A 25,364-nucleotide genomic window follows, 5' to 3' on the forward strand; every position below is an offset into this window, starting at 1 on the left:
GAACTGGAAATTAAACCCCTTCCAAAAATGACATCAAACAATTACAGTTATAGATATCATTATTGAGGACTTTTGGCATCCTTTGAAAGCTGTGGGACTAATAGTAGTAACCGACTGCGAGTCTACTGCAACTACTACTGAGACTCACCATAAACAATTGGCTGTGTTTCGGTGGCCTGTTCCTCCTCTTTCCTGAGCGATTCAGAGGTCTCCAGCTTGTCCACCTGAGAGGTAGAGAGAGAGAACATTTAAGGTACATTCACCGATTAGATTAGAGAAGTTGCCACGCAAGCCAAATCACTGGTGTTCCTCCGTTGCGCAGAGCAAATTTAAACCTGTAATTTGATTGGTGGGACAAAAGCAAGCAACGCGAGTGAGGTGAAGTATTTTACAGTTTGATTCTTGCCTGTGATGCATCATTGCCAAGATCACCAGTAAAGGAGGGAAATTATCCAGACATTTTGGTGCCTACCTAGAGCCTAGTGCACTTTCAAGTCAATTACAAATCCCATTCCAGTCCATTTATGTTCTCTGCACTAATGATTAATCTTTGTTTTTGAATAGTTTGACATAGTTGGCAGCTGGTTTACTGCTTTTGACACTACAGCCGAGATGGAATGCCAATTTCCGTTCCCATGGTTACCTATTGTAGGAATGTACAGTCACATAACATACAGAGCCAGTAAAGACCATCGTCCAGGATCCCACCATTTTTTCCCCCTTTTGTCTACAAGATAGAGAACTTAAGTCATTTGAACGCTCAGGGCAAAGGTGTGCAGCGCATAGCAAATTAAAAAAGTGCCAGTGGGCTTATATGCTCAATTTTATGTCTGTGCAGGTGCGGCCGTTATTGTTTGCCATGAACTCTGGACTGAAATTCACATTACGCTGCAGGTAAATTGCAACGTGAAAGAAATGCCATGTAACTGACAATGTGCCCAGTAGTTTCATTAAGCCTCAAAGGGATAGCTCAGAAAAAAAAAGAATACAAATTAAGCTTGGAAACCCAGCAAATGTGCCTCAGCCAATTAATTGAATTTCAAGAGGTAAGAACTAGCGAAAATCTGTATTTAGTTTTTTTTCTAAGCTAGGCCTTCAAGTTTGTAAATCACCTCAATTTGTCAGAACATGTTGATCTTTACTGCAGCTTTTCACCTGCATATCGTCCTCCCCTGTCTGCCACGCCAAATCATCTATCTGCAGAAAGTGGGTTCAGTTCACTACATCAATCAAGGAGTTAGTCTTGTTAAAGGAAATACATGAATGCCTATTTATGCCTTCCTGTAATTTCCCACTTCATTTCGGGACTTTCCCCAAACAAATAAGACCGCGTATTGAGACAAGACAACTTGAAATGACATGCTTAGTCGTGTTAACATTCAGAGAGAGAGAGAGAGAGAGAGAGAGAGAGAGAGAGAGAGAGAGAGGGAGGAAGAGAGAGAGAGAGAGAGAGGAAGAGAGAGAGAGAGAGAGAGAGAGAGAGGTCAGTATAAAGACCAAGAAAGGAGAGGGGGTGGGGGGGGTGCTGGTTGGTTGCTCCAGCCAGTCTGGGCTTTCCGAACGAGCCCAAATGCAGCTGCCACAGCTCCAGTCCTCTCAGTGCAAGAGATGCTGGCATGGGAGGGGAGGGTGCGAGTGGAACAACATGCGTGTTGAAATGCCAAGCCACACGATCGTCAAGGTGCAGTTATGTTGTTAGCTGTTCCTTCACACCAAAATTATTTCCATGTTGTTGTGCATTTATAAAAATCCCCCTAACGCCCTCTCTCTCACAGACACAGACAGACAGAAAGACACACATACATTTCTTAGGCAATGGTTTGAGTATGAATGCAAATCCTCAGAAAATAACTTCAACATCCATGTCTCAGTTTTCTAAGGGCCTTCACTTTTCAATGAGCAATGCTTTATCAGTACATAACACTACTACTAAAGAGCAATAAACACCTCACTATCCACACAGGGAGAGACACACTCTCCACTAAACCTTGTCTAATTCTCTACACGTCCTTCCACTGGCATGTAATGCTATGGGCACATGCAGTCTGCAACTTGTGTGCTGTGTTGTGGGGTGAGGACAGAATGAGAACTGAGAGAAAATTGATATTGACCAAACAGACCATTAACCTTGACAAGAGTTAAATCTGTTCAAAAAAGTACCTCATGAACTTCACCTGTGATGTGCCATGTATTTTACAAATCTGCTAACACTTTCTGCACAATACATCTACTACAAATGATATACCTGTATGTATAACAGGCCTGACTGTCCAGTATATGCCACCCACTATCTTTCTAAAAGGATCAAACTGTGCCGAGACCTTCTTAATACTGAAGCCATCAATACAGTAATTTGGAAAATGACCCCACATAAAAAGAGAAGGCCAAAAAGAAATAGGGCTAATGGCTTTGAGAGGGAGACAGAGCTCCATTGTGACTGGGTCTACCACAATTCCTTCTGCTGGTTTGGGCGTCTTATTAGTGTTCTATGGACCATCCAGGCAACATGGCTGCTATTCTATTGCAGTCTAAATCTAAATTAGGATAGGTTTAGGAGAGAATACTGGCAGTTTCGGCAGTGTGACATTAAAATAGGCAAACAAAACAAAAACCATGCAAATTGCTCGAGTTCAATCCTCTCAATTAAAATCAATCAAATCAAATGCAAGACAGAACAACAGGGGTTGCGGTTTTCACCTTTTCCATTACGAAATCGACCTGAAAGGGAATTTTAAAAGTACTTTAAACTGGTACATCTGATAATTTTTCTGAGAGAAAGACATAACTGCTAAAAAGAATAGCAACTTGAACTTAATAATAATAATAATAATAATAATAATAATAATAAAAACAAATATTTCAACCCTATATAATCTAACCATATTAAATTTGAAGGCACCGCTCTGTATGCTAAAGCCTTTACTGATTTAAACTTTGACTGCATGGTGTGTGAGGACAGAATTGCATCCATACCTTGGAGAGGTATTCCCTCATGACCTGGATGAAGTAGGGCATAGAGAAGTCCATGATGTTGTGCCTCCAGGCGGTCTCCAGCACCACGTCGGGCCGTAGGAGGTCGTAGCAGGAGAAGAGGCAGGCGGCAAAGCACTCCTTCTTGTCCTCCTCCAGGAACCACTGCAGCAGCTCCTCTGCCAGCTCAATGTCCTTGGACTCGGACGCGTACTGCATCGCATCCTGAAGGGACACCCAATAAAACACACACACACACACACACACACAGAGGTCACTGACTGACCAAACCACATTAACCCATTTACTCCTAAAATGCCTGCTAAAAACGCCTATAGAATCCTATCGCATTCTAGACTAAATAACCTTATTTCCTGAGGGTTTTCTGAAAACATACAAAAAATTGTCAATGTCTACCAAAATGTAATATCTAAGCCTCTGTAGCACCTAGAAACATGAAATAAAAAGCATGCTGCGCTACGCAGCATCCAGCGGGAGGGTCAATGTTGCGCTAGGCAGCATCCAGTGCGAATGGGTTAAGCTATTACTGAGTCTACTGAGCTACATATACATTTGTTACAGGCTAATGACCTTTTGACTTAAAATCTGTGAGTTAAAGGGATACCAGGCAAGCCTGATGCCTTTTTTCCGTTTCTTTCCCTTTTTTCCTTTTCTTTTGCCTTTTTTCCTTTTCTTTGCATCTTCCGTCAATTATACACACGTTTGCAACAATCGCTAGCGTTTCGTTAGCCTGCCTCTGTGCTGGGGATGCAGGATGAAAATCTGCTTCTCGCGATGTCTGAAACTTTGTGAGAGTGAAGGTCGGCGGGTAGGATACACCGAACTTGCAAGTGGGATATTCTTCCTACAGGCAGTAGGGGCGGGCGAGAGAGCCTTCATTTGCCCCGTAATGAGTCATTTAACCATATACCAACTTACGAAGATTACATTACATTACATTTAGCAGACACTTCTTGACCAAAGTGACTTACATATGTCAGCTATATTACAAGGGATCACATTGTCCCCGGAGCAACTTGGGGTTAAGTGCCTTGCTCAAGGGCACAATGGAGGAAGCTGGGAATTGAACCGACAACTTTCAGGCTACTGCACGCTAGCCCAGCTCCTTAACCACTACACTACCACTGCCTACGATGATTAATTAACACGAAAACGTTGCCTGGTGTCCCTTTAACAAAACTTAACAATGAACCTGACTGATAACACTGATAAAAGCAGTCAACTCAGAATGGAAAAATTATTTTGGGCAAAATATACAGATCATGTATTTACTTGTTATTAACATACATTTTTCACCAGACAAGACTAAAGTGTTCCTAAAAAAATACACATATCACTGGTACATCCTCCTCTTGAAAGTCCCCCACCTTGTAGAGTTTGTCTTTCTTGCAGAGCTCCACACTCTGTTTCCAGCGGTTGTTGCCCTTAAAGAGGTAGGCAGCGATTCTCCTGAACTCGATCAGCTCGTGCTTCTCCAGCCGCTGGGCCAGTGAGATGTTGTCAAAGTTGTCGTAGGCGTCTATGGACGTCCTCAGAGCCTGAAGGAATGAATGGGAGGAAGAAGGAAAAAATATGTTGGTCATTTAGAACAGAGCAACTACATGTCTGACTTAACATTTTCTCCATCATAGAACATTATTATAGCTTTTACTCACACACACAGGCATATTACCTGGTAATCTTCCTCAGTGATGAAGAGGTTGTTGAGTGCTTCATTGACAGATTTGTTGTTGTGGTTCTGTACTGACCTCAGGTATGGTTTGACCAGAGGCAGCTGCTTCACCTGTAAAGAGAGGAGAGAAAGGGCTTTGAGTGTTCTGAGGAGTGCAGTGATGTGCAACGTGACATCGGTTATTAGGAGAAACTACATCATGGCTGGACGTGATGACTACACTGCTCACCTTGCTGAAGAAGTTGACAGCTCGGGAGTGGTCCAGTCTCGGGGACAGCACAATGAGCAGGTCATTCAGTAACAAAGGCTTAAACTCCAAGTAGAACTGAACTGCTTTGTAGTAAAGCTCAACATTGGCCACCTGGAACAAAAACAAAGAACAAAAACTATGTATTATACATAGTTGATTTATTTATACACTGTTGATTCCAACATATGTTTATTATGCTGATTATACAATAGCATTCCCAACACGGTCATGTGGTCAGCAGTTGCGAGCCATCACACAGAGCGGTCCCGTTACCTTGGTGACGATGTCTTTGAACTGGCCCTCTTTCCAGGCGTCTGTGGGGTGGCTCATCATGGTGAGGATGGCGTTGTCGTACTCCTCGTACTTGTCGTACAGGAAGACCAGCTCTGCCCAGAGGTGGGCCTGCTCCGCAGCCCTCAGAACCTGACCAGGAAGACACGGAAGTCTCAGTTAGCTCTACAAAAATACACTTGCATGTTCATTTGTTCATGAATTGTTATCTTCGCTGTCACTTATAATTGTTAACATTAAAAGACATTTAAGTGAATTAAACTTGACGGTTGAAATATAATATGGAAGTTATCAGTCTGTCACTGCCAAGACTTAAAGCCATGGGTGGCCTTGTAATTTTTTGATTTTTTATTTTTTGAAGTTCCACTGTTGTTGTAACCACGCTGCCAAGTCGTTTGGTTCCCTCTACCTTTGGAATGTTGACTCTGGACCAGAAGAGCTCCAGGTGTTCCCTCATCTTCTGCGGCTTGAATTTGGAGTAGAGGATGGCCAGCTCTGTAAACATGCCCATGTGTGCACGCTCCAGGCCCAGGGCCGACTCCAGCATGGTGATCAACTCCTCAAAGTACCCGCGATCCTACACACACACACGAGCTGAGGTTAGTTTTGCAACCACTACAATGCTCAATCAAAACGCACAGGGCCTTGTTTAGGCCTCTAACAGAGCGCAGCTCTAAACACAAGGCAAGGCAAGGCAAAAAAAAAAAAAAACTGTGGCTGGCACTAGGGTTGTTTTTTAGCAGGAAAACATGCATCAGAATGAACACGTTGAAAGGAATGCTCGGGTCTTATTTTGTGTGCTTTTGGAAAGCAGAGCCAGGGTCTGGAATTAAATACAGACATTGCCCAGTAATTAACAAGTAATTAATAACACTAACTAATGATTACACTTCCAATAAAATAATCTAACATCATATTAATTACCAATATCTAAGACAGATAATATAAACAGCAAATAAAAATGCTCATATTATGTTCAGTATACTGTCATATAAGCACTTTGAAAATGTATTCATGCACGTAGATAGATAGATAGATACTTTATTGATCCTCAAGGTGAAAACCAAGGGTCTCAGTAGCATACAGACATCACACACAACATGCACTTACAGCAGAAATGGTAAACATAAGTATAAACATATAACTAATCTCTGAGGACAATAAAGACAGTAGAAGATAAGAAAGATAAGAAAACTAACAAAACTAAATACACTATATAAATTAAATTAAGAAAGTCCAATGTGCTTGAGGGTGATGTATGTATGTATTAAAGTTTTAGAACAGCACTGTACCTGATAATAATTGATCAGCTCCTCCAGCTCATCTGCATGGACCACGATGTGGAGGCCACACATCTGGGCCAGCCGGAACTCCTTCCCATCCACACAGGCAAAGCACACCTAACACACAACACACAGGGTTACATTTAAAAAAAAAAAAACATTTCTGAAACTTCAACTCAAAAATTCCCATTACAATCACATTGACCAGCAAAACATCAAAACACTGCATCAAACCCAACAAAGGATTAATTTCATCCAGAGCATGAAACCTAGATCATTACCAGTAAAACTGACTTATCTAAAATATAGCAAATCCAGCTGAACAGAATGCCCGTAAGACACGACTGTCTCAGTTGGGCAGGTGGGGGTCTGCTCCACTCACCTCCTTCCAGGTGCGTGTGCTGTTGGCCTTGCGGGCTCCGTCCACGGCTGCCTGGTACTCTCCTAGGTGCACCAGGGTGGAGGCCAGACGCCCAAAGTTGGACACGTTGTTGTACAACAGCTTTGCAGCGTCGTACATCTTCTCATCATAACAACGGTCGCCAACCTAAAGAAGAAAAAACACACACATACAAATCATTCCCAACCTCTAGTCAAATAACAATTCAGATACAAGAAATGGAGTAGCACATAAAGAAAAGGGCAAATGCAATTGCACTTCTACCCTACATTTAGCACTGCACTGCAGTCATGCTTCCCATTCACAACCATGACTAAACACACACCTGTTGGATGTGGGCATTGTTTGGTCCATTGATGAACTCCTCCAACTCAGCCAGCCGGTTGGTCTTAGCCAGGGCAAAGATGAGTTCTGTCTCCACGTAGGACTCGCGAGCCTTCTTACGGGCCATCTGCAGGAACTTCACTAGGTCCTCCCAGTTACCTAAACACAAGTTCAAACAGCACCGGTTAGACAAATCCCTCGCAGAAATTAGACAAATTATTTCAACTGATAACACTGCACTACACTGACAGTAACGGGTATTTGCAAATGAGATATATAGGTAGCCATTTACCAAAACAACCTTTCCTTAGAATAACATACATAGCGGACCTGAAGCGCCAAGAGGCCCCCTTGCTTACCGCTCTTGTCTGCGGCCTGGACCACCTCCATGTAGGCGGAGGGGTCGTCGGCCTTGATGTAGGAGTCGATGGCCTCCTTCACCAGGCCCTTCTGGAGCTGGGCTTTGGCCAGCTGGCTCCACACAGCCGGCTCATTGCAGCGCTCAGCAAACTCGTACGCCCGGTCCAGGTTACCAATGTGCTCAATCAGGACCTGAGGACCAAGAACGTTGATTTACCAAACTGAAAAATCCGGCTTAGGAAAAGTCAATACTTTTCAGCCTTTAAAAAACTCTTTAACACTCAAAATACCAGAATAATGGGTAATAATTTAGGCTGTAAATAAGACAAGCCTCCCATAGCCTTGTGCACCGTGTTGTGATCTTAATGCACCTGCACGGCAGAGGTGTTGACGTCAAACTTCTTGAAGATGGCGAAGGCCTCCTCAAAGAGCTCGTTGCTGATGGCGATGTTAGCGATGTCAGGGGCGTCGTAGTTGTCCAGGCGGTTGATGTACTCCATGACACGGGTGCGGTCTGCTTTGATGGCTGTCAGGATCAACAGATTCTGAAGGTTTCTGAGAACAAAAAAAAGTTGATTTTTTTTCACTCAGGTTCAGCAGGTTTACTTATACTATGCCATGTCAATCACAAACTACAGCTGCTTTGGAATACAATACATTTGTATTTGTTGAGGACTTGAAATGTATACAATGGTCTTTCAAAAACAATCAAGTGGGGACCAAACCGGCAATGAATAGTAATCACGTGTCAGTTTATAGGAGTCTCTACCTGTGTTCACTGAATACAGAGTTGTCCAACACAATCTTCTCCAGGAGTTCAATGAGTTCGTTGGGCAGGTCGGCGGTCATGAAGGCCTTGACTGTGACGGACACCTCCTCGGGGTCCTGGGTCTCAGAGAGAGCCGTCTGCACCACCTACAAAGCGACAACATCAATAAGGAATCAGTGACATAAAGCAACTACAGGACCAATGTTTCAAGAGAGTGAACTGTCTATGTTTTACTTGTTCAACATGTGAGGTGTTGTGCAGACCTGGTCAATGAGGGGTCTCCTGTACGGGTTGGTCTCAAGCAGAACGCTGGCCCAGAGCTCAGGGTCCTTCCTGCGGACCAGGTAACGGGACAGACTCTTGAAGAGGGAGTTCTCATTGCAGACCTGCAGGAAAACGCAGACATTAACATAATATCTAAGGCATGAGTGGAATAGACCAGCTGACAGTTAGGGCAAGTTCTTCAGTACGATGAGGCACTAAAGGACAAAGAGGAAAATATGGTAACAGCAGTATGAATAAAGACCAAGACATATTTTATATTACATTACATTAGTGTATCAGTAGCTGGGTTTACATGGACAGTTCTTGTCATTCCGATTAAACTATTCCGATTGAAAAATGTGTGCCGTCTGTTTACATGGGGTACGTTCTATTCCGATCAGAATTCGTTTTAGAATCTTTGATCAGAATAGCTGTTGTTGCCTACTTTTCCTTGAGAAGATACAGCAGTCAATCCGAATGACTGTATACATGGCTGTTCATTCAGAATAGGAGTGGACTACACCACCTCTTTCATTCCGATAAAAATTGTCATATAAACATCTCAATCGGAATGAAAATTCCTGATCCAATCAGAATTTTAATTTCGATTGAGCCGTTATTTAGTTTCTAATCGGAATAGAAGTGTCCATGTAAACGTTGATCGTGTCAAGTGTAATACTGCAAATGAAAGGTGGTACTGACGTTAATGAGCTCCTGGTCGCACTGTCCTCTCTCATAGGCCACACAGGCCAGATGGGGGTCCCTCTTCTCGCAGTACTTGCCCACCACGCGGCTGTCATAGTAAGGGTTCTCCCGCAGGAAGCGCTCCGGGTTGTTGTTGCTGTCGATGTAGATCTTAGCCAGGGCGTTGTGTGTGGCTGGCTCCTCACAGCCCTCATGGATACGAGCCTCCAGCCAGGGCAAGAGGAGCTTCAGTCTGCCAGCAAAACGGGCAACAGGTGTGAGAAAATAATCAGAGAATGATCCTCACAGACAATCTTTTGTATTGTTTACATAAATAAAAAACCCGGCAGGCCTGGTAAAACGCTGGTAGCTCCAGTGTTGCATAAGTTTCACAGTATGGTTGTGAATAGGGGTGTACCTGTTCCTCTTCTCCACCTCTGCCACCAGCTCATCGGTAGAGAACTGGCCCCGGACCACCAGGATCAGGTTCTTTATCACATCCTCGGAGCAGTCCACATCCAGCAGGCCACCAATCACCACCGGCAGACGGCTGGGGTTCACCTACAAAATGTTTGAACATAGGCACTATTAGGCAGGCATCATTTAAATGTTAATTTCAACAATTATTATGAATAGCTTTGGCAATTCAGCTACCAAAAACCAAAAAACATACAAACTGCATAAGTATATAATATTGCTGGAAACTAAATCCCAGCTAATAAACAACTGTATTGGTATGGTTCACTACCAGGGTAGGAATTTCACGGCGGCCACGACGGCCATGGCCGTCGTAGCCCCTTGCGTTGGCCGTGAAGCCCCTTTGAAAATCATAGGTTTACAGGCCACGGTGGCCTTGGTGCCCCCTTCTTTCAACATTCTGCTTTGTCCTACTAATAGCGATTTTTATTTAGCCTGTGGCCTGTCAAAATAATCTTAGCTTTCACAGCGCAAATTAATTTAGTCTTTTACGCAGTGGAGAAAGTGACAGCGCAAGAAAGTGCGTCCAAATTCACCCATTCTTCTCAGTTGAACTACTCGCGAAGTAGCCTATTCATCACACAGACATCACAAGTTATCACATGAAAGAGCTTTTTCTCAGCTTTTAAACGATGTTAGCCGATAATTGCTGTGTTAAACGGTTCGCGAGAAAAGTAAATAATATAATTCAATTTAATCATACATTCTACTGAAGGTTTTGCGTCCATGATCTCCCTACCCATTCATCTCGGTGGAATACTTCACGAACCCTTCTTTTAACACATGACAAACCACATATCAGAATAAACAGCAGACCTTACCGAACACAAAGGTGTAAAGCAGTCCCCTGTACAGTTAGCCGTTCCAGAGTAATCCAGTTTTGAATTTGCAGTAAATTTCGACATGCATGGATGTCTCCAAATTTGGGCTTTAAGTTTTACAATGTGTTTAAATTGTTCCACATGATTTCATAACGGGCCAAATACAAAATAAATGTTACAAATATCGCCTAGATATTGGTAAATCAGAGGACAGCTGACTAAGAGTTTGTGAAAGTAGCCTTAATGATCACAAAATGCTAAGCATGCATCTAGGCTATTTGAGTTTCTTAAAGCTGAGCTGTGCTACATTTAAATTGTTCAATACATGATTTCATAGCAGGCCAAATATAAAATACATTTTATATATAGCCTAGATATCTGTTTTTATTAGATGATCAGATGATTTACAGTTCTATGTAATATGTCATGTTTCATGTTTTTGTAATGTTTCATACAGTGATGCAGGTCTACTGCAGTGAATAGGCTAAATACAACTTTGATCATTTTTATAGCCTACTACTGTATAGTTAACTTTGGCCTTGGTGCCCTGACATGTGGCCTTTGTGCCCCCCACCAAATATGCCCAACTGAAGGCCAAGTGGCCTTGCCCCCAGAATGGTGAAATTCCAAGCCTGTTCACTACAGACTATATTAACTCTTGGCAATCTGTCTGAACTTCATTCACCCACCTTCTGGACGTAGATCTCAATGTACTTCTGCAGGTTGTTGCGGTACAAGTAGAGGACCAAGTCGTGCACAAAGTCGAAGCGGTCGCACACGATGATGAGCGGCAGCTGGTCTGTCAGTTTGGCTTCCTATCCATCGAAGACAGGAAGGACAGAGTGTCAACATCACAGGAAGAACCAACGGAACAGCAACAACAGACATCTCCACAGAAACTACAGTCCAAGCTGCCTCAACTAGCAACAGGCAATTCAGCTTAAATATGACAACACAATCTAGAGGTGTTCTTAACCAGAATTATTGCCCAGACCTAATACCTACTAAGCAGGCAGACTGGACTGTAATCTAGCAGAGACCATGTGTCTAGGAGTGCAAGGCTATAAATAATGATAATCAGAATCACTGAAAATGAAACAGGGGTATCATTTTCTAATTGCACCGGCCCTGCGGGAGTGATTCATAATGAGACCAATACCAAGGAAACAACCACAACAACAACAATACTGAGAATAAAACAAAAATCTCAACTACAGTAAATGGAATGAGTCACATTTCGAGAGGTTAGAGGATGGGTCCAGTGCTCATATGCATTAAAAATAAAAAAATAAAAATATCTCCCCATACGTATTCATTTAAATCACAAAGCCGCCTAAGGTGTCTGGCTGTTAGAAAAGTCTGCTAGCTCCCCCTGCTGGCTGTTCACCATCACTGCCACACACTCTTACTGGATCTCCTGCACAACTTCAATTGCCTATGAGAACTGTGTTGACTGAAAGCACACTCAATGCAGGCATAACCTCCCATTAAGTCTCAAGTACGCAGTGAAAAACATCAACTCCAGAACAAAGTGCAGGTTCTCGCAAGGGAGACAAAACATGTCTGAAAACCCTGAGATGTATTCCACTGGCCTTCAGCGCCTATGATCAATACACCAAACAGGAACAAACTGTGCAGTTCTGAACAAGCAAGCAGGCTCTGGGTCAAGTTTCAGAATTTGGTTAATGACGAAACAAAGGAAATTCTAAAATACTTCAGAGTCTAAGTAATAAAAGCATTTCCTTTAGTCCCAGACCAGTAACTGAACAGTCTCATCTAGTCAAAAAGGCGCAACAAAGCCTACTGGCTCCGACATCTCCAAAAAACTCAGTCCTCTGCTCTTTAAAAACAAATCAAAAACAGCCAAACCCCTATATGAGGAACGAACAAACCACAATAGTGGCATCAATTCTGAAAAATTCTGACCATGAGCCTGGTCGCCAGGGGGTAACCTCTCGATCTCTGACTTCCATTTCTTTTTGGTAAGAGAAAAGGGGGAGGAAACAGGGTCTCCATTGACTAACCACAGCCAAACACACACACAAAAAAAAAAAAAACACCAACACACTGGCACAAATGTACAAACTGGCCACTGGTCTACCGATAGGCTCGCTCAACCGCCTGAGTCACGCCACCAGCACTAAGCAAAATGACCGGCACCCAAAAAGTGGAGCAGATGACTTTGTACAGTCACAAAATAAACAAATCTCCCAACACTGGTGTTGCAGAGCCAGGGTGGGATGACCAAAGAAAAACAAAGGGAGGAAAAAAAGAGAAAGAAAAGCAAACAGAAAAAAAAGGGGAAGTGGGAGTCCTGTACTTGGGAGAGATTTACCTGGTTCATGTCCTGCCCATTCCAAAGACACAGGGAAAAGCACAAAAGATAACAACCGCCATCAGGACAAATATTTTGAGGCACTGTAAACGTCTACTACCAATTAGCAAGAGGACACCAAACTACAAGGACACTTTTTCAGTCATGTAAAAAAGAAAGACCAACCACAAACAAAAATCTCTTTATCCTTTTAACTTTCAAGGACCTGCCTTGGCCGATTACATGAGGAAATAATTGTAGAAAATACAAAGCCTCCCTTGCCCTAAAGTATCCATTTCAAAACAAAATGTTATAAAAAATAAGCTTGAATCCAATTTTTTAAATAAGCACAACTCTAATAAGAAAGACTTGACAGCTAGAAGAGTAACTGGTCCCAACAACAAAACTATATTCTCACAGTATACAAAAATGACCAATTGAAGACCACAACCTATTTGAAGTGACAGTGTGTAGAAAGTAACCACAGAGGAGAGTAAGAATGAGTCACTACATTAATCATGTTTAAAAACATCATGATTGCTGAGCTATACACTCCTTCATTCCCAGTACCTTGAGGAAGTTCTTGACACGCTCAGGGTCATAGCAGTTGCTCTCCCTGCAGATACGTTCCACCTCTTTGATCTGGCCGGTCTTGCAGGCAGCCTGGATGTACTTGAAGTGCACTTCGGGGTCCTGACTGAAGTTCACAATGGATCCCAGGAAATAGAAGAGACCTGCAACACAATATCAACCGCATCACTACAGGTGCTGCTGCTGCTGCTGTGTGTGTGTCTACATACACATCAACATTCACCTGCAGCTCGACTCAGACTAAGGGTTTAACCTTAATTCATTCTGTTAACGAGTCAAGGTCAAGGATGAAAAGGGGCAACAATAATGACAGGAGAGTGTCAAACTCCTACCCTCGAAGCTCTTGAAGGACTCGAAGAGCTCGGTGAGGCTCTGGGTGGAGAGCTGCTCATGGTACTTCGAGGCCACCTGCACGCAGATCTGCAGGTTCTGGCGGATATTGGCTGACAGCATGGCCCTCAGGCACTCCAGAGAGTCCTCCACCGACAGTGAGCCAAAGAAGTTCACCAGCCACTGATGCACAAACACACACACACATTAGACCATTCATGAGGTAGCAGTCATAATTGTAAAGATAAGAAATATCTGTACATTTTTTAAGTCAGTACGTAAATGTATCATAAATGTAAATGTTCTAATCTGAAGCAATGCCGTTAAGAGAATGATTCATGGGAAACATTTTGAGCAATGTTGTTGGGCAACCACATAACCACTTCCTGATTGAATGATCAAGAAAATGTGCTGACTGATGATAAAAGAAACAATTCTAAAGAACAGTACCCAGCAACAAAAAGTTGCCCTGGGTATTATGAACTTAACTCTAGCTTAGACTGTGCTGTGCTGGGATCTCCTCTATCTATCTTTAAATGACAGGAACGTCTGTCTGTCTGTGTACAGTGTGTGTGTTATTTACATATCTCTCGAACCGATGGTCAGCACTGAATCAGGGCACAGCACGGGTCAAGATGCAAGACGTTTTTGTATGATTATCATGTCTGACATCAACAATAAAGACTCCATGTAGGCAGTTTGCTTGCATAAAATGATTCCGCGGATTTTACAACAACACGCTAAACAAACACGGGTATGCAGTGGCTATTCAAAACGTAAAGCGTAAAAATGATGTGCACTAAACTGACACTTCGAATAGCCCAGGCTAATTTGGACTTGAGACTTTGAATAAACAAACGACAATTTCGACTGCAAGGTCCCAAGTTGAAACACACGATAGGCTAATGGTCCCGAATTTAAGGACGTTTCAGAATGTCACACAGCTAGACAACGAGTGGCAGACAAAGCGACATGCCACTTATGCTACCAAAGAGTCACATCGTTGCAAATCTCATGATGCATCTTTCTACAAAATGGTTTGACTTCAATATCATTAAGTTATTCAATAGGCTTAAAAATAAACATATAGCCTTAACTCAAAACAGCTGTTAAGCTTAGGTCATTTTGGTCAGTAAAAAAAAAGTCACATTTAGCCATGCCTAAATTCTGCTTACTGCACATTAATTATAGGCTAATATATTATAATATAATATTCAGTATTCATTATTAAATGCTTAACTGGAATGATGTTTTTCCCCATCATCCTATTTTAAAAGCAGGCCTACCTGCAGGCATGTAATTGGGCTACGGGTTTTCTACAGGAATGGCATGTTTGAACGGGCACTGCACGAGTGTACTTGGAAGAGAGATTACTGGACTAAGGAAGTGAGGAGGAGGACTGGGTGTGGAATGGGTGTAGTCCCGTGCGGCTCACCTCTGGGTTGAGTAGGTGTGTGTGGACCACAGCCCGCTTGATGTCGTACAGGTCTGTGTAGTGCTCTAGCGCCCTCTGGAGGAGGCCGGCCTTTTCGCACAGCTGGGCCACGTGTGCCCTGTCGTAGTGGGTGAACATCTGGTTGCCCAGAATGGCGTCGGCCACCTGTGACAAGAGGAAGAGCAAACAGAAGCCGTCATAAAGGGATGAATCAAAGCAGGTGGGTGAGGAATCATTACAGGGGGAGAGTGACCACTAGATGACCATGTGCAGGTGTGTGTGAGCGACCACACTCCGTTACGGGCAGTGGTAGTGTAGTGGTTAAGAAGCTGGGCTAGCGTGCAGTAGCCTGAAAAAATGTGGGTTTTACTTCCGGCTTCCACCATTGAGCAAGGCACTTAACCCCCAAGTTGCTCCGGGGACAATGTAATCTCTTGTAATACAGTTGACATATGTAAGTAAGTCACTTTGGATAACAGTGTCTGCTAAATTAATAATTGTGTGGGCCGTTTGCTACCTGTGGTGCGTGCATCAGGTTCATCTCCAGAAGGCGAGTCTGCAGGGGACCCTCAGTGGGCCTGTTATTCTTAAGTGCATCGAGTAGGAATGAAGTGCACTGCTGAACCAGGTTGTACTCCATGAACACATCTACGATCTGCAGAACAAAGGAATCCCATACAACTCAAAGATGCTTTTAACAGCTAATAAAACACACAGGCTCTTTATACTGTCTCAAAATATAGTTAAGGATGTCCATATGCATCTAAATTAGTCCCATAGACTTGTGTTGACACATTTGATGTGACAATGTCTCAAAAGGTGAAAAGATCAGCTTCCTGTTTATTCTTAAATCATCTCCCTGTCTGAATGAAGTTAACCTTCACTTCCTCTAATTTCTATCTGCTTCATAGCCATTCACTTCAGCCGTTCCAACATCCCACTCCTGCAAATTCAACAATCCCCACAAGGTGTCTCCCTTCTCCCTCCCACCCCTGTGTCTCTCTTTCCCTCTATCTCCTCTGACCTGTGTGATGTCGGCCAGGGGCTCCTCGTCCTGCACCAGCATTTGGGCAAACTGCAGGCCCTGCTCAGGGCTGATGCGCATCACGTTCCTCAGCAGGAAGATCCAGTCTGGAGTATATCCAACCTGCAATTAGAGAGGGGAGAGAGGGAGAGAGAGAGAGATCAAAACTCGTCAATCACACAGCAGTACAGACCACAGTAACAAGGGGGCACTTCCCGAGTGGCATCTTTACTGCAGCCTTATATTTTCCAAGATGAAGACGGGTTGCCATACCTTCTTGGCGTACAGGACGATTTTGGGGAATTGGCCGGTCTCGGCGAAGCACTGGATGACCTTGTTGGGGACGTTGGCCCTCAGGTAGACGCTGAGGGCGAGGGTGGGGTCCACAGACTTCACCAGGTCTCCCAGCTCCTCAGAGCACTCCAGCTGTACAGGGACAAAGCATTAAGGATGAGGATCCCAGCAAAGGCAGCACATCAGCAATAGACTTCTATTTAACCATAAACACGCTCTGACCATAGACAAGGAATGAAATATCACTTACACATAAGTAAAACTAAATACATAAATAAATAAATAAATAAATAAATAAAAAATTTTGCTTGTGGGATAAGTAAGGGATAATGTATAGAACGCCGGTCATTATTGGGAAAATCCCGACAGGGCAAACCGGACCGCGACATGGGTCTTGTTCCGCCCTGAAGGGATGTATTTTCCCCATTAATGACCGGCTACTTGTCAAAAAGAAACAATAAACTCCCCATGATATGACTCTTTAGCCCACATAACCTAGCCTTTTTGTTACTGTTCATCGTGGCATTTGCTGAGAAACAAATAGTTCGCAACACACACTGAACTTGAATCAAACATTCTTTAGAACACAGCTGATCAACCGTCTGCTTTTCACTTTTGAATGAAGTTCCAGTAGTTGCGGAGTGATATGAAAGACCTGAATTAGAAGCACTAACTCCGTTGCCATTGACAGCGGTCATTATTTTTTTCAGAGGTCCTCTAGTCGAAAATAATGACCGCTAGAACTTTGGGAAATCCTATTCAAGTCAATGGAGCATTCTACTTGCATTGAGAAGAGCCGTGTAATAAATGTGGGTAATAATGTTGCTATAGTGTCTGATCTAACTGAGCTTTAAATGGATGTGTTACGGGCCCCTCTGATAAAAGAAATGTAGGTTTTGAGTGGAAATCAGAGCTGAAACATTTACACACATGATGTGAATAACCAGGAAAAGAGGAAATGCACACTGATGCACATCTAGTGTACACATTCACATCCAGTTCACGATGACATGGTGACAAACATATCCTCTAGGAACAAACGAAGAGTCAATGAGGAGAGAAAAATGCTTCCTTCTCTGAAGCCTCTGAAAAACTAAACATCCCAGCGTCCACATAACAAACAGATTACCTCACCGCTAAAAAAAGGGACAAACAGGCTTATGACGAAACGGAAAAGGAAACAAGACAGGCACAGGCCCACATTCACAGCCACAAAAGCTACCGTTACTCAGATGGCGGCATACAAAACACACACACACACCCTACCTTTACTCTCTCACACACACACACACGCACCCTACCTTTACTCTCTCACACACACACACGCACACACACACACACACACGGCTAGAGGGCCCTTTCTGCGGCTCACCTTATCCTCCTTGAGCCATTTCTCGAGCAGCTGCTTGCGTCCCTGCTGCAGCACGGGCCTGCACAGCTCCAGGGACTCAAACTTGTTGAGCTGGCCCTGGTCCAGCAGGATCCCGAAGTACTGGAGGAGCGGCGAGGTCTGGCCAGGCTGCGCCGGAACGCTCTGGAAGCGCCGGATGGTGTCTGGAGTGCGCAGGATACCCTGCGGGACGACACGGAGGGAGGAGATGGGTGGGGTCCATGTGAGTTATTACACACACACACAGGCTGAAAACTAAGAAAACATTCCAAGAAGAACTAATACATGCGCTTGAAACAGAGTTCTTTCTGTGGTAGTCCAGTAACGTTTGTTCGTGAATCGCTCAAGCGAGGGGGCTTCCCTTTCAAGCAGAGCCCAGCAGCCGTACCTTGGGAGCATTGGCGGCCACCTTGGCAGCCTCAGAGTAGTTTCCTGCCGCAAACAGGTTGTTGAACTTGCGGGCGAAGAGTTCCTCGGCGCCGGCCAGGTTGTTGCGGACGGCCATGCGGAGGGCCAGGTCAGGGTTCTGCAGCACGTTGGTGATATAGGGGATGATGTTCTCCTCTTCGACACACACAGACAGAACCTGCAGAACAAACAGACGTGGGGGGAAGGATGGAGTTATGCTCTGGTCACCATCAAAGAACCGGGTGAAAGTATGCAGACATTGTGACAACAGGATACCTTTTCTGGTACATATCTATTCATAGCTTTGCATAGCAGAGTAATGAGCAATGGCACAATAATATGCACAATATGTTATGGTCAAGGGCTTTACTTGTATTTTGCAAATTAAACACGGAGACCTAAATATACTGGCCCAAGACACACTTCGGTCTTCTAAAAACAAAACAATATATATAGATCTTGATACTATAAAGCCTTCTATCTCAGTTTTATTTGATAAGGTGAAAATTACCACCATATGAAAAGAGAGCACAGAGGTCTCAAACCTTATTCTACTTTTTTTGGGGCTCCCCCCCCCCCCCACCACCTTATTCTACGTGATCCGCCTCTTGGTTTAATTTTACCTTGTTAAAAACAACAAGGAAACACTGAAGTCATTTCTAGTTTAAGGAAACACTGAAGTCATTTCTAGTTCATTAAAAGCCAGCTACATTCATTTTTCTGCAAGCCACAAACATCCCCCCCCCCCCCCCCCCCCCGACTCCAACTAAAGCAGAGGCTCCAGAGGGAGAGGATCCTCTGTAACATGAGGACATTGAACGCCATGGCAGGAGGGTGTCCCCTTCTCCTCTGTGTAGCCTTGTCCCTGGGTTGAACAGGCGCTTTGTGAATGATCTACCAGTCAGGTGAAATGGGGATGAGAGTGAGTTTATGGTTCCACTGTAAACTATGGACGTAGAATATAGAGGCTGCTCATTGCCTTGCTACTCCGATGCAAAAAAGCACCCCAAAGATTTCTGATCACTCATCACTACAAGATAATGTTGATGTGAGAACTTTAGCGGAGGTCAGAGATGGCACGTGAGCTAACCATTTGCACATCAGCCTGGTCATGCACTACTTTTTAAAACCAGCTAAATATGACTGTGACCTCTGTGACACTTCCAGCTACATACCTGCTGATTCTGCCCGAGCACGACAAAAAAAGACATTCCATGAACCGACACCAGCCTATAAACCACTGAAATGTGCTTCACTTTAATACCTGCTCAGCAACATTTCACAGTTAATGATCAACATACCTTCACTTTCATCACCAAAGGGTGCAGAGATGCTGGTCACTCTTGTACGAACAAGTGTGGTTTATGTTAATTGACATATGAATGGCCATTTCCTGTCACACACTGTTCAGCTGTTTATAGGATTGGACATGACACATTGTGTGCTTGATTAATGATTTACATGACTGTGCCAAGCATATTTGGTTGTCCATAATGTGAACGTGCAGGTCGGGCGATGACATTTGCAGCAGTACTTGCTGGTGTTTTGCATGTTCTGTATATGACTGAGCGGTGCTTTTGTCTGTGCTGCCAACTCCCCAAGAGTGTTTTTGTGTGTGTTCCCCCATGTGACTGAGTGATTGTGGGCTTGAAATGGGGGCCCCGGCGCTAAGTGAGGCACCAGGTCATACAGCCACAGCTGTTTATACGCTTCAGCAACCCACCCCCATCTATCTACCTCTCTCTCACAGTATCTTCTGTCTGCCACTGTCTCTCTCTGTCAGGGGAGAGAAGAAAGCCCACCCCCCTCAAATGTGGGTCAGCTAATAGAGAACCCGATAGAGGTATAGGGATGCGCACACACACACACACACACAAAAATAGAGCTCTTTGTGATGATCAGCTTTCAGTCACACACACAGGGGCAGTGTGTGTGTGTGAGAGAGAAAGAAAGGAGGAGATTGGGGGGGGGGGGGGGGGGGGGGGTTCCTGACGTCAGTGGCGGAGTGGAACAGCACAGTGCCGGCCGGTGCTGACACTGGTCAAAGCCCACTGCGAGGGAGGTCGGGCCCGAGTGCCATCAACCTGCTCCACTCACGCACATGTACCATCCTGGAGGCTGCACTCAGATGGGATTATCATAGAGAGAGATGCTGTTCTCATAAATATAATACGCATAAGGTCACAACACCACCTCAGCTCTGTTTCGAGTAACTACTACAGCCACAGCCGAGAGCATTCAGTATTCATGTTACCTTGAATCACGATCTGGACATAGTGCTCTAGGATTGAGAGTGATACTCAGTCTAATTCCTTAAATAAAGTCATGATTTACAAAAAATAAAGAGTGCTATTTCTGCTAGGTATAGGAAGCATCTAATCATAAATCTGACCCATTTTGACTCTAAACAGATTAACAAGAGTAGAAGCAAATAAAAGGAAACAATTGCATTCCAACCACACATCCTCACTCAATGCCTGCTACATTCTAAGAATTTATACATAAGCAACGGTCAATTTATCTAAGTTTTATGAATACATATTCCTCTGAACAGTCCCACAACAATTACTCATATCCCAGAATGAAAGCTTGGTAGACAAATCTTGCTGGGGGCTGTTTGCGTGTGAGTCTGGATGATGCGAGGCTGATGGATGAAACGTACTATCAAGTGTGTCAAGTTACACTGGCTCTGCACCACAGAGTCGAGAGACACACGACACAGTGCACCACAGGAGGAAGAGGAGGAGGAGGAGGAGGAGGAGGAGGAGGAGGGGGAGGCCACTGAGCACAATGATGTCAGAGGGTCATTGTGATGCACGAGACCCACGCTGTCTATGATTGGCCTAGATTAGTGACCGGGCTCCTCCCTCTCCTGCTAGCACCAGAGGAATTAAGCCTGCCAGTCAATGCCGCCCACTGGTGTCACATGATACATAAAAGGCCTAGGATTTCTTCCACTCATTCTTTTTTCTCTTTTCAATTTTCTTCCCTCTCTCCAGCAACCACTTCTCTTTCTCTTCCAGCCTTCCTTTTCAGCCCGTTTGAGAAGTTCTCTGCTTCAGCGTTCCTCCCTTCTTCCCTCCCCCTCTCAAGGTCATCCCAGACGGCAGCGCATCACTAGCCGCGCAAACGCAGCAGCTTACAACCTGCCTCCATCCCCCCTTCAATTCACACTCTCTCCTTCCCTCTGTGACTCACACTCTCTCTCTCTCTCTCTCTCTACAGCTCTCCTTGTTTCTCTCCTTCTCTCTTTCAATCACCCCCCTCCAGGACCTTGGGAGAGAGTGAGGGGAAAGTAGAGAGCAAGGAGTGCAGAAAGACAAGCTCAGTGGCACACGCAGCCAATTGGCTGCTCCCACGCCATGACTCACAGGCAAGAAGCATGGCAGCAGAGTCTTTGAAGGAGAAAATGGACAAGCGACAAAGACTCAGACACACACACACACACACACACAGACACACACACACAGATATTCCATTTGTGTATTGGCCCAATATGCAGTCTTTATCCGCAGTAGTCGCTTTGCAAAACCACTAATAACAAAAGATAAACCGGTCCATCACATCCTTAAACCACCTGAGTGCGAGAACCACACAGACACAGCTGAAAAAAAACCCTGAGTGTGACGCATATCGTTTGGCCAGACAGACGTTGTGCATTAGAGTGATGGTAACTCTAGTCTGCCGGGTAAGGGGACTGGCATGTAAGGTCTGAGGCCGTCTAGATCAGCTTTCAGCCCTTGTGTAAATTATTGATGCCTTTCTGGGGCTTGACTGGAAAATTATTTAACGGCCGGCGAGATCTGGTTATCCTGGCAACACAACGGACGGGGGGGACAGGGGGGGGGATAGAGTAGGTTTGGAGTGGATGGAGGCCCACACACACCCACACACAGGTTTGCCTGCAATATTTTTCACCTCTGAGGATTTGCAAGTGGGTGGCGCCTCTGTCGCTTCCCAATGATGATCGGGTGGGAGTGGGGTGGGGTGGGGGGGGGGTTAGGCTACATTATCTAGAGCTCACCGCTCAGCCCAGGGCCTCTACAGGGGCTTAACCTTGAAAACGTGATTGGAAATGAAACACTTGAGAGAGACCGAGGAGGGAGAGAAGGAGAATCAGAGCATGTGCATGAGCGAGAGAGAGAGGGAGGGAGAAGGGGGGGCAGGGAGGAAGGAAAAGACATTGAATGAGCAAGCGCCAAGAGGGGTGGGAGAGTGTAGAGAGAGAGTGTAGAGAGAGAGTGTAGAGAGAGAGAGAGAGAGAGAGAGCTGAAAGAAAGAAACAGATAGCAGTGGGAGGAGAGAGGGAGGGAGAGAGAGGCTGCCCGGGGACAGTAAGAAAGGAAGGGGGTAATTTTCTTATCCCTCTGTGATCAGGGCTGGTGATGAGCATCCTCTCGGGTAATCGGCTCCGAAAGCACCTCTCCGCTCCACGCATCTCTCAAGTTTCCCCCGAGGCCCTGTAGATTAGCCTGTTACAACTACTGTGGCAGCCAAGGCAACGGCCCCTAATAACCCTAATCGCCTTTTCAGACCATATTGGTCACAACGTATTTTCATACACAGACTGATGCCAGACTCATGTGTTTCAATGTGCAGATTCAGACACACATTTTCAGTGCAAAATCATGGACAGACAGCGCATTACCACTTGCAATAGAGAGGGACAACTGGAGACATGGAGGCGACCATATCAGTGGGATCTGGCTGGCTGGCACACACACACACACAAACAGCTGTGGAAGGGAAGGGCAAGCAATGCTCATGTACCTGTCCTTTCCTGTTGACGCCGATGATGCCGGCGGTGGCTTCGTGCGGGGCGGTCACGAATATGGTCTCTCCGCTGATGCGGTTCATGTAGATGCAGGTGCCAGTCTCCAGGTCGTACAGGTGGATGTAGCCGTACTTGGTGATGAGGAAAACCACATCCTGTTTGGAGCTGATCTGCACGCACAGAGGAGAGAAATGCAATTAGACAGACAGATACAGAGACAAACTTGCAGCGTTTCCCATACATTGACTTATTTGTGGCAGCCCACCACAATATCAACATTGACCACCACACAATGATTTCTACAGGTTCTACTAAATTGTGCTTAAATCTGGTTAGCATCATAGCATAGTATGTGTTAAAAACTGTTGCATTCAAGTTAATTCTGCAAACCTACCACCACAAATAGAATTCAATTCTATGGGAAACACTGACTTGCATCTGATCCAATCACACCCCAGGTACATATTTTATATTTGTGTGATCATAAAAACTAACATGGTCAACAGTAAGCATATTTATTAACATTCTAAAGACATATACATCTGAAAATAACAACACTCATGCAGTTGTCTGGCAAACATGCCCTTTTCCATGTGAGGAAACATCAGTGAAGGGACTCTTACCTGCATGGCCACTGGGAAGTCATTCTGGGCCTCTGGAGGGAAGAACACATCCACTGCCTTCTTGGGAAACGGCTGGTTGCCTGTGGGCGGGGTGCCCACCTCGATGATGTGCAGCTGCAAGGGGGAGCAGATCCAACAGGAGGGAGAGGGAGAGGGAGAGAGAGAGAGAGAGAGAGATATCAGTGCATCAGCAGTGAGAGAGAGAGAACCCTGGTTTTGGAAAGGCTCTGGTTTTGGAAAGGCTCTATGAGCACAGCTCCACTAACGAGCCTGTAATGGTGTGGGAAGGCTGAGTGAGAGCTAAATATCCCCAATTACAACTCAGCGGACCGTGAAGCGCCAATTTCAGGCTATTATGAATCGAATTAGGTTTGACATTAAGCCTCGCGAGGAAGCGTTAGGGTTAGCACAGCTCTTCATACCAGTTCTAAAACTCCAAGGTGAGGCTTGCAAACCATATTCATGATAAGAAGTCTACTACAACTAAGAACTATGAGAATCCAGACATCTCTTACTGCTTAATTTCTTCTTTACTTCCTTAACTGCGCTGTCTAATACTTTTTTCAATCGCACTTTGAATAGACTAGCCAGTCCTTCAAGAGGGACCATATTCATGCATGTTGCCATCAGAAGCAAAGCTAAAGGTGATGATACATAGGGCAACTTTTTGGGCAAGGCTGACGTGCATCGTTGTCGCCAACCGGCAACCAGGTGAGACACAGGGCAATTAATCAGGGCAACAGACAACTGGCAACAACCCTATAGCTTGCGATAACTTTGTTAGCAAAACCACTGCTAGTTAACTAAATTCCATTTATTCTCAATGGAGCCGGGGTAGGCTAACGGCATTTGCACTTTACTGGAAAAAACAATGTCTTATTTAGAACCTCAGCACATAAAAATAGATGTTATGTTTGTTGGTTTTTTAAGGATTTGATGAGGTAAAATGCCCAGTTTGGGTTTCAACATAACTTACCGGAGTAAAAATATATGAAAAGCCTCTCTTTTTTCCTCGTTCCAGCATCTTTGTTGAAAATTTCAGAAGCTCACAGATGGTCATGCGATCCATTGCTAGCATTCTGACTGGATCATCTCAAAACGTTGCCCATAAGTATCCAAATCGTTCAGATAGAAATTAATGTTGCCCAATCTCAATGGGAAAGTGTCGCTCACCAACATTGCCCGGCAACATTGCCCAAAAGGTTGTCCCGTGTATCAATCACCTTAAGAGTGTAACGTCACCCACCTTTCCACCTGCCTGGCCCCTGACGGCAAAGCAGAAGAGTGTAGACTCCTCAGCATTGCCCTCCATCTTGAACTGGGCAAAGCTGGCTGCGTGGCCCTCGATGGGCTGGGACACCTTCCTGTCCACAGAGTACAGCTGCATGGCCCCCACCACACGGTTTTGCTACAACACACCAAACACACAAGTACATCAGGCCAAGAGTAGAAGAGACCGATGGGAGATCGCTTTTGTGTGTGTGTGTGTGTGTGTGTGTGTGAGGCTGGGAGGATATACAATACAGTGGGATGGATGGATAGTGTCACAAAATACAGACAAAACCGGGACAGTGAGGAGTGCCGTTTTCTGATCA

At 44.7% G+C, this 25,364-nt stretch overlaps 1 protein-coding gene across 1 annotated transcript in view; it reads right to left on the reverse strand.

Annotated features, from left to right (window-relative positions):
• Positions 1–25,364, reverse strand: part of cltca (clathrin, heavy chain a (Hc)) — a 39,823-nt gene that overhangs the window by 1,286 nt on the left and 13,173 nt on the right. The window contains exons 4-31 of the mRNA XM_076274451.1: positions 25,016–25,177; positions 23,770–23,883; positions 23,143–23,316; positions 18,353–18,550; positions 17,947–18,147; positions 16,554–16,706; positions 16,281–16,403; positions 15,774–15,911; positions 15,257–15,421; positions 13,824–14,004; positions 13,471–13,634; positions 11,276–11,401; positions 9,707–9,849; positions 9,307–9,541; positions 8,604–8,726; positions 8,341–8,486; positions 7,943–8,126; positions 7,571–7,763; positions 7,213–7,370; positions 6,870–7,034; positions 6,497–6,604; positions 5,614–5,781; positions 5,187–5,336; positions 4,893–5,024; positions 4,664–4,774; positions 4,359–4,529; positions 2,974–3,195; positions 149–224 (exon numbers count right to left, since the gene is read on the reverse strand). Coding sequence (XP_076130566.1) covers positions 149–224; positions 2,974–3,195; positions 4,359–4,529; positions 4,664–4,774; positions 4,893–5,024; positions 5,187–5,336; positions 5,614–5,781; positions 6,497–6,604; positions 6,870–7,034; positions 7,213–7,370; positions 7,571–7,763; positions 7,943–8,126; positions 8,341–8,486; positions 8,604–8,726; positions 9,307–9,541; positions 9,707–9,849; positions 11,276–11,401; positions 13,471–13,634; positions 13,824–14,004; positions 15,257–15,421; positions 15,774–15,911; positions 16,281–16,403; positions 16,554–16,706; positions 17,947–18,147; positions 18,353–18,550; positions 23,143–23,316; positions 23,770–23,883; positions 25,016–25,177 — 4,384 coding nt within the window. The remainder of the gene's footprint in view (positions 1–148; positions 225–2,973; positions 3,196–4,358; positions 4,530–4,663; positions 4,775–4,892; positions 5,025–5,186; positions 5,337–5,613; positions 5,782–6,496; positions 6,605–6,869; positions 7,035–7,212; positions 7,371–7,570; positions 7,764–7,942; positions 8,127–8,340; positions 8,487–8,603; positions 8,727–9,306; positions 9,542–9,706; positions 9,850–11,275; positions 11,402–13,470; positions 13,635–13,823; positions 14,005–15,256; positions 15,422–15,773; positions 15,912–16,280; positions 16,404–16,553; positions 16,707–17,946; positions 18,148–18,352; positions 18,551–23,142; positions 23,317–23,769; positions 23,884–25,015; positions 25,178–25,364) is intronic.

Source organism: Alosa pseudoharengus, unplaced genomic scaffold (assembly GCF_046254945.1).
Source record: "Alosa pseudoharengus isolate Yale_2024_CS ecotype anadromous, Long Island Sound unplaced genomic scaffold, YU_APseudo_1.1 YU_APseudo_1.1_scf_8, whole genome shotgun sequence".
Taxonomy (NCBI): domain Eukaryota; kingdom Metazoa; phylum Chordata; class Actinopteri; order Clupeiformes; family Clupeidae; genus Alosa; species Alosa pseudoharengus.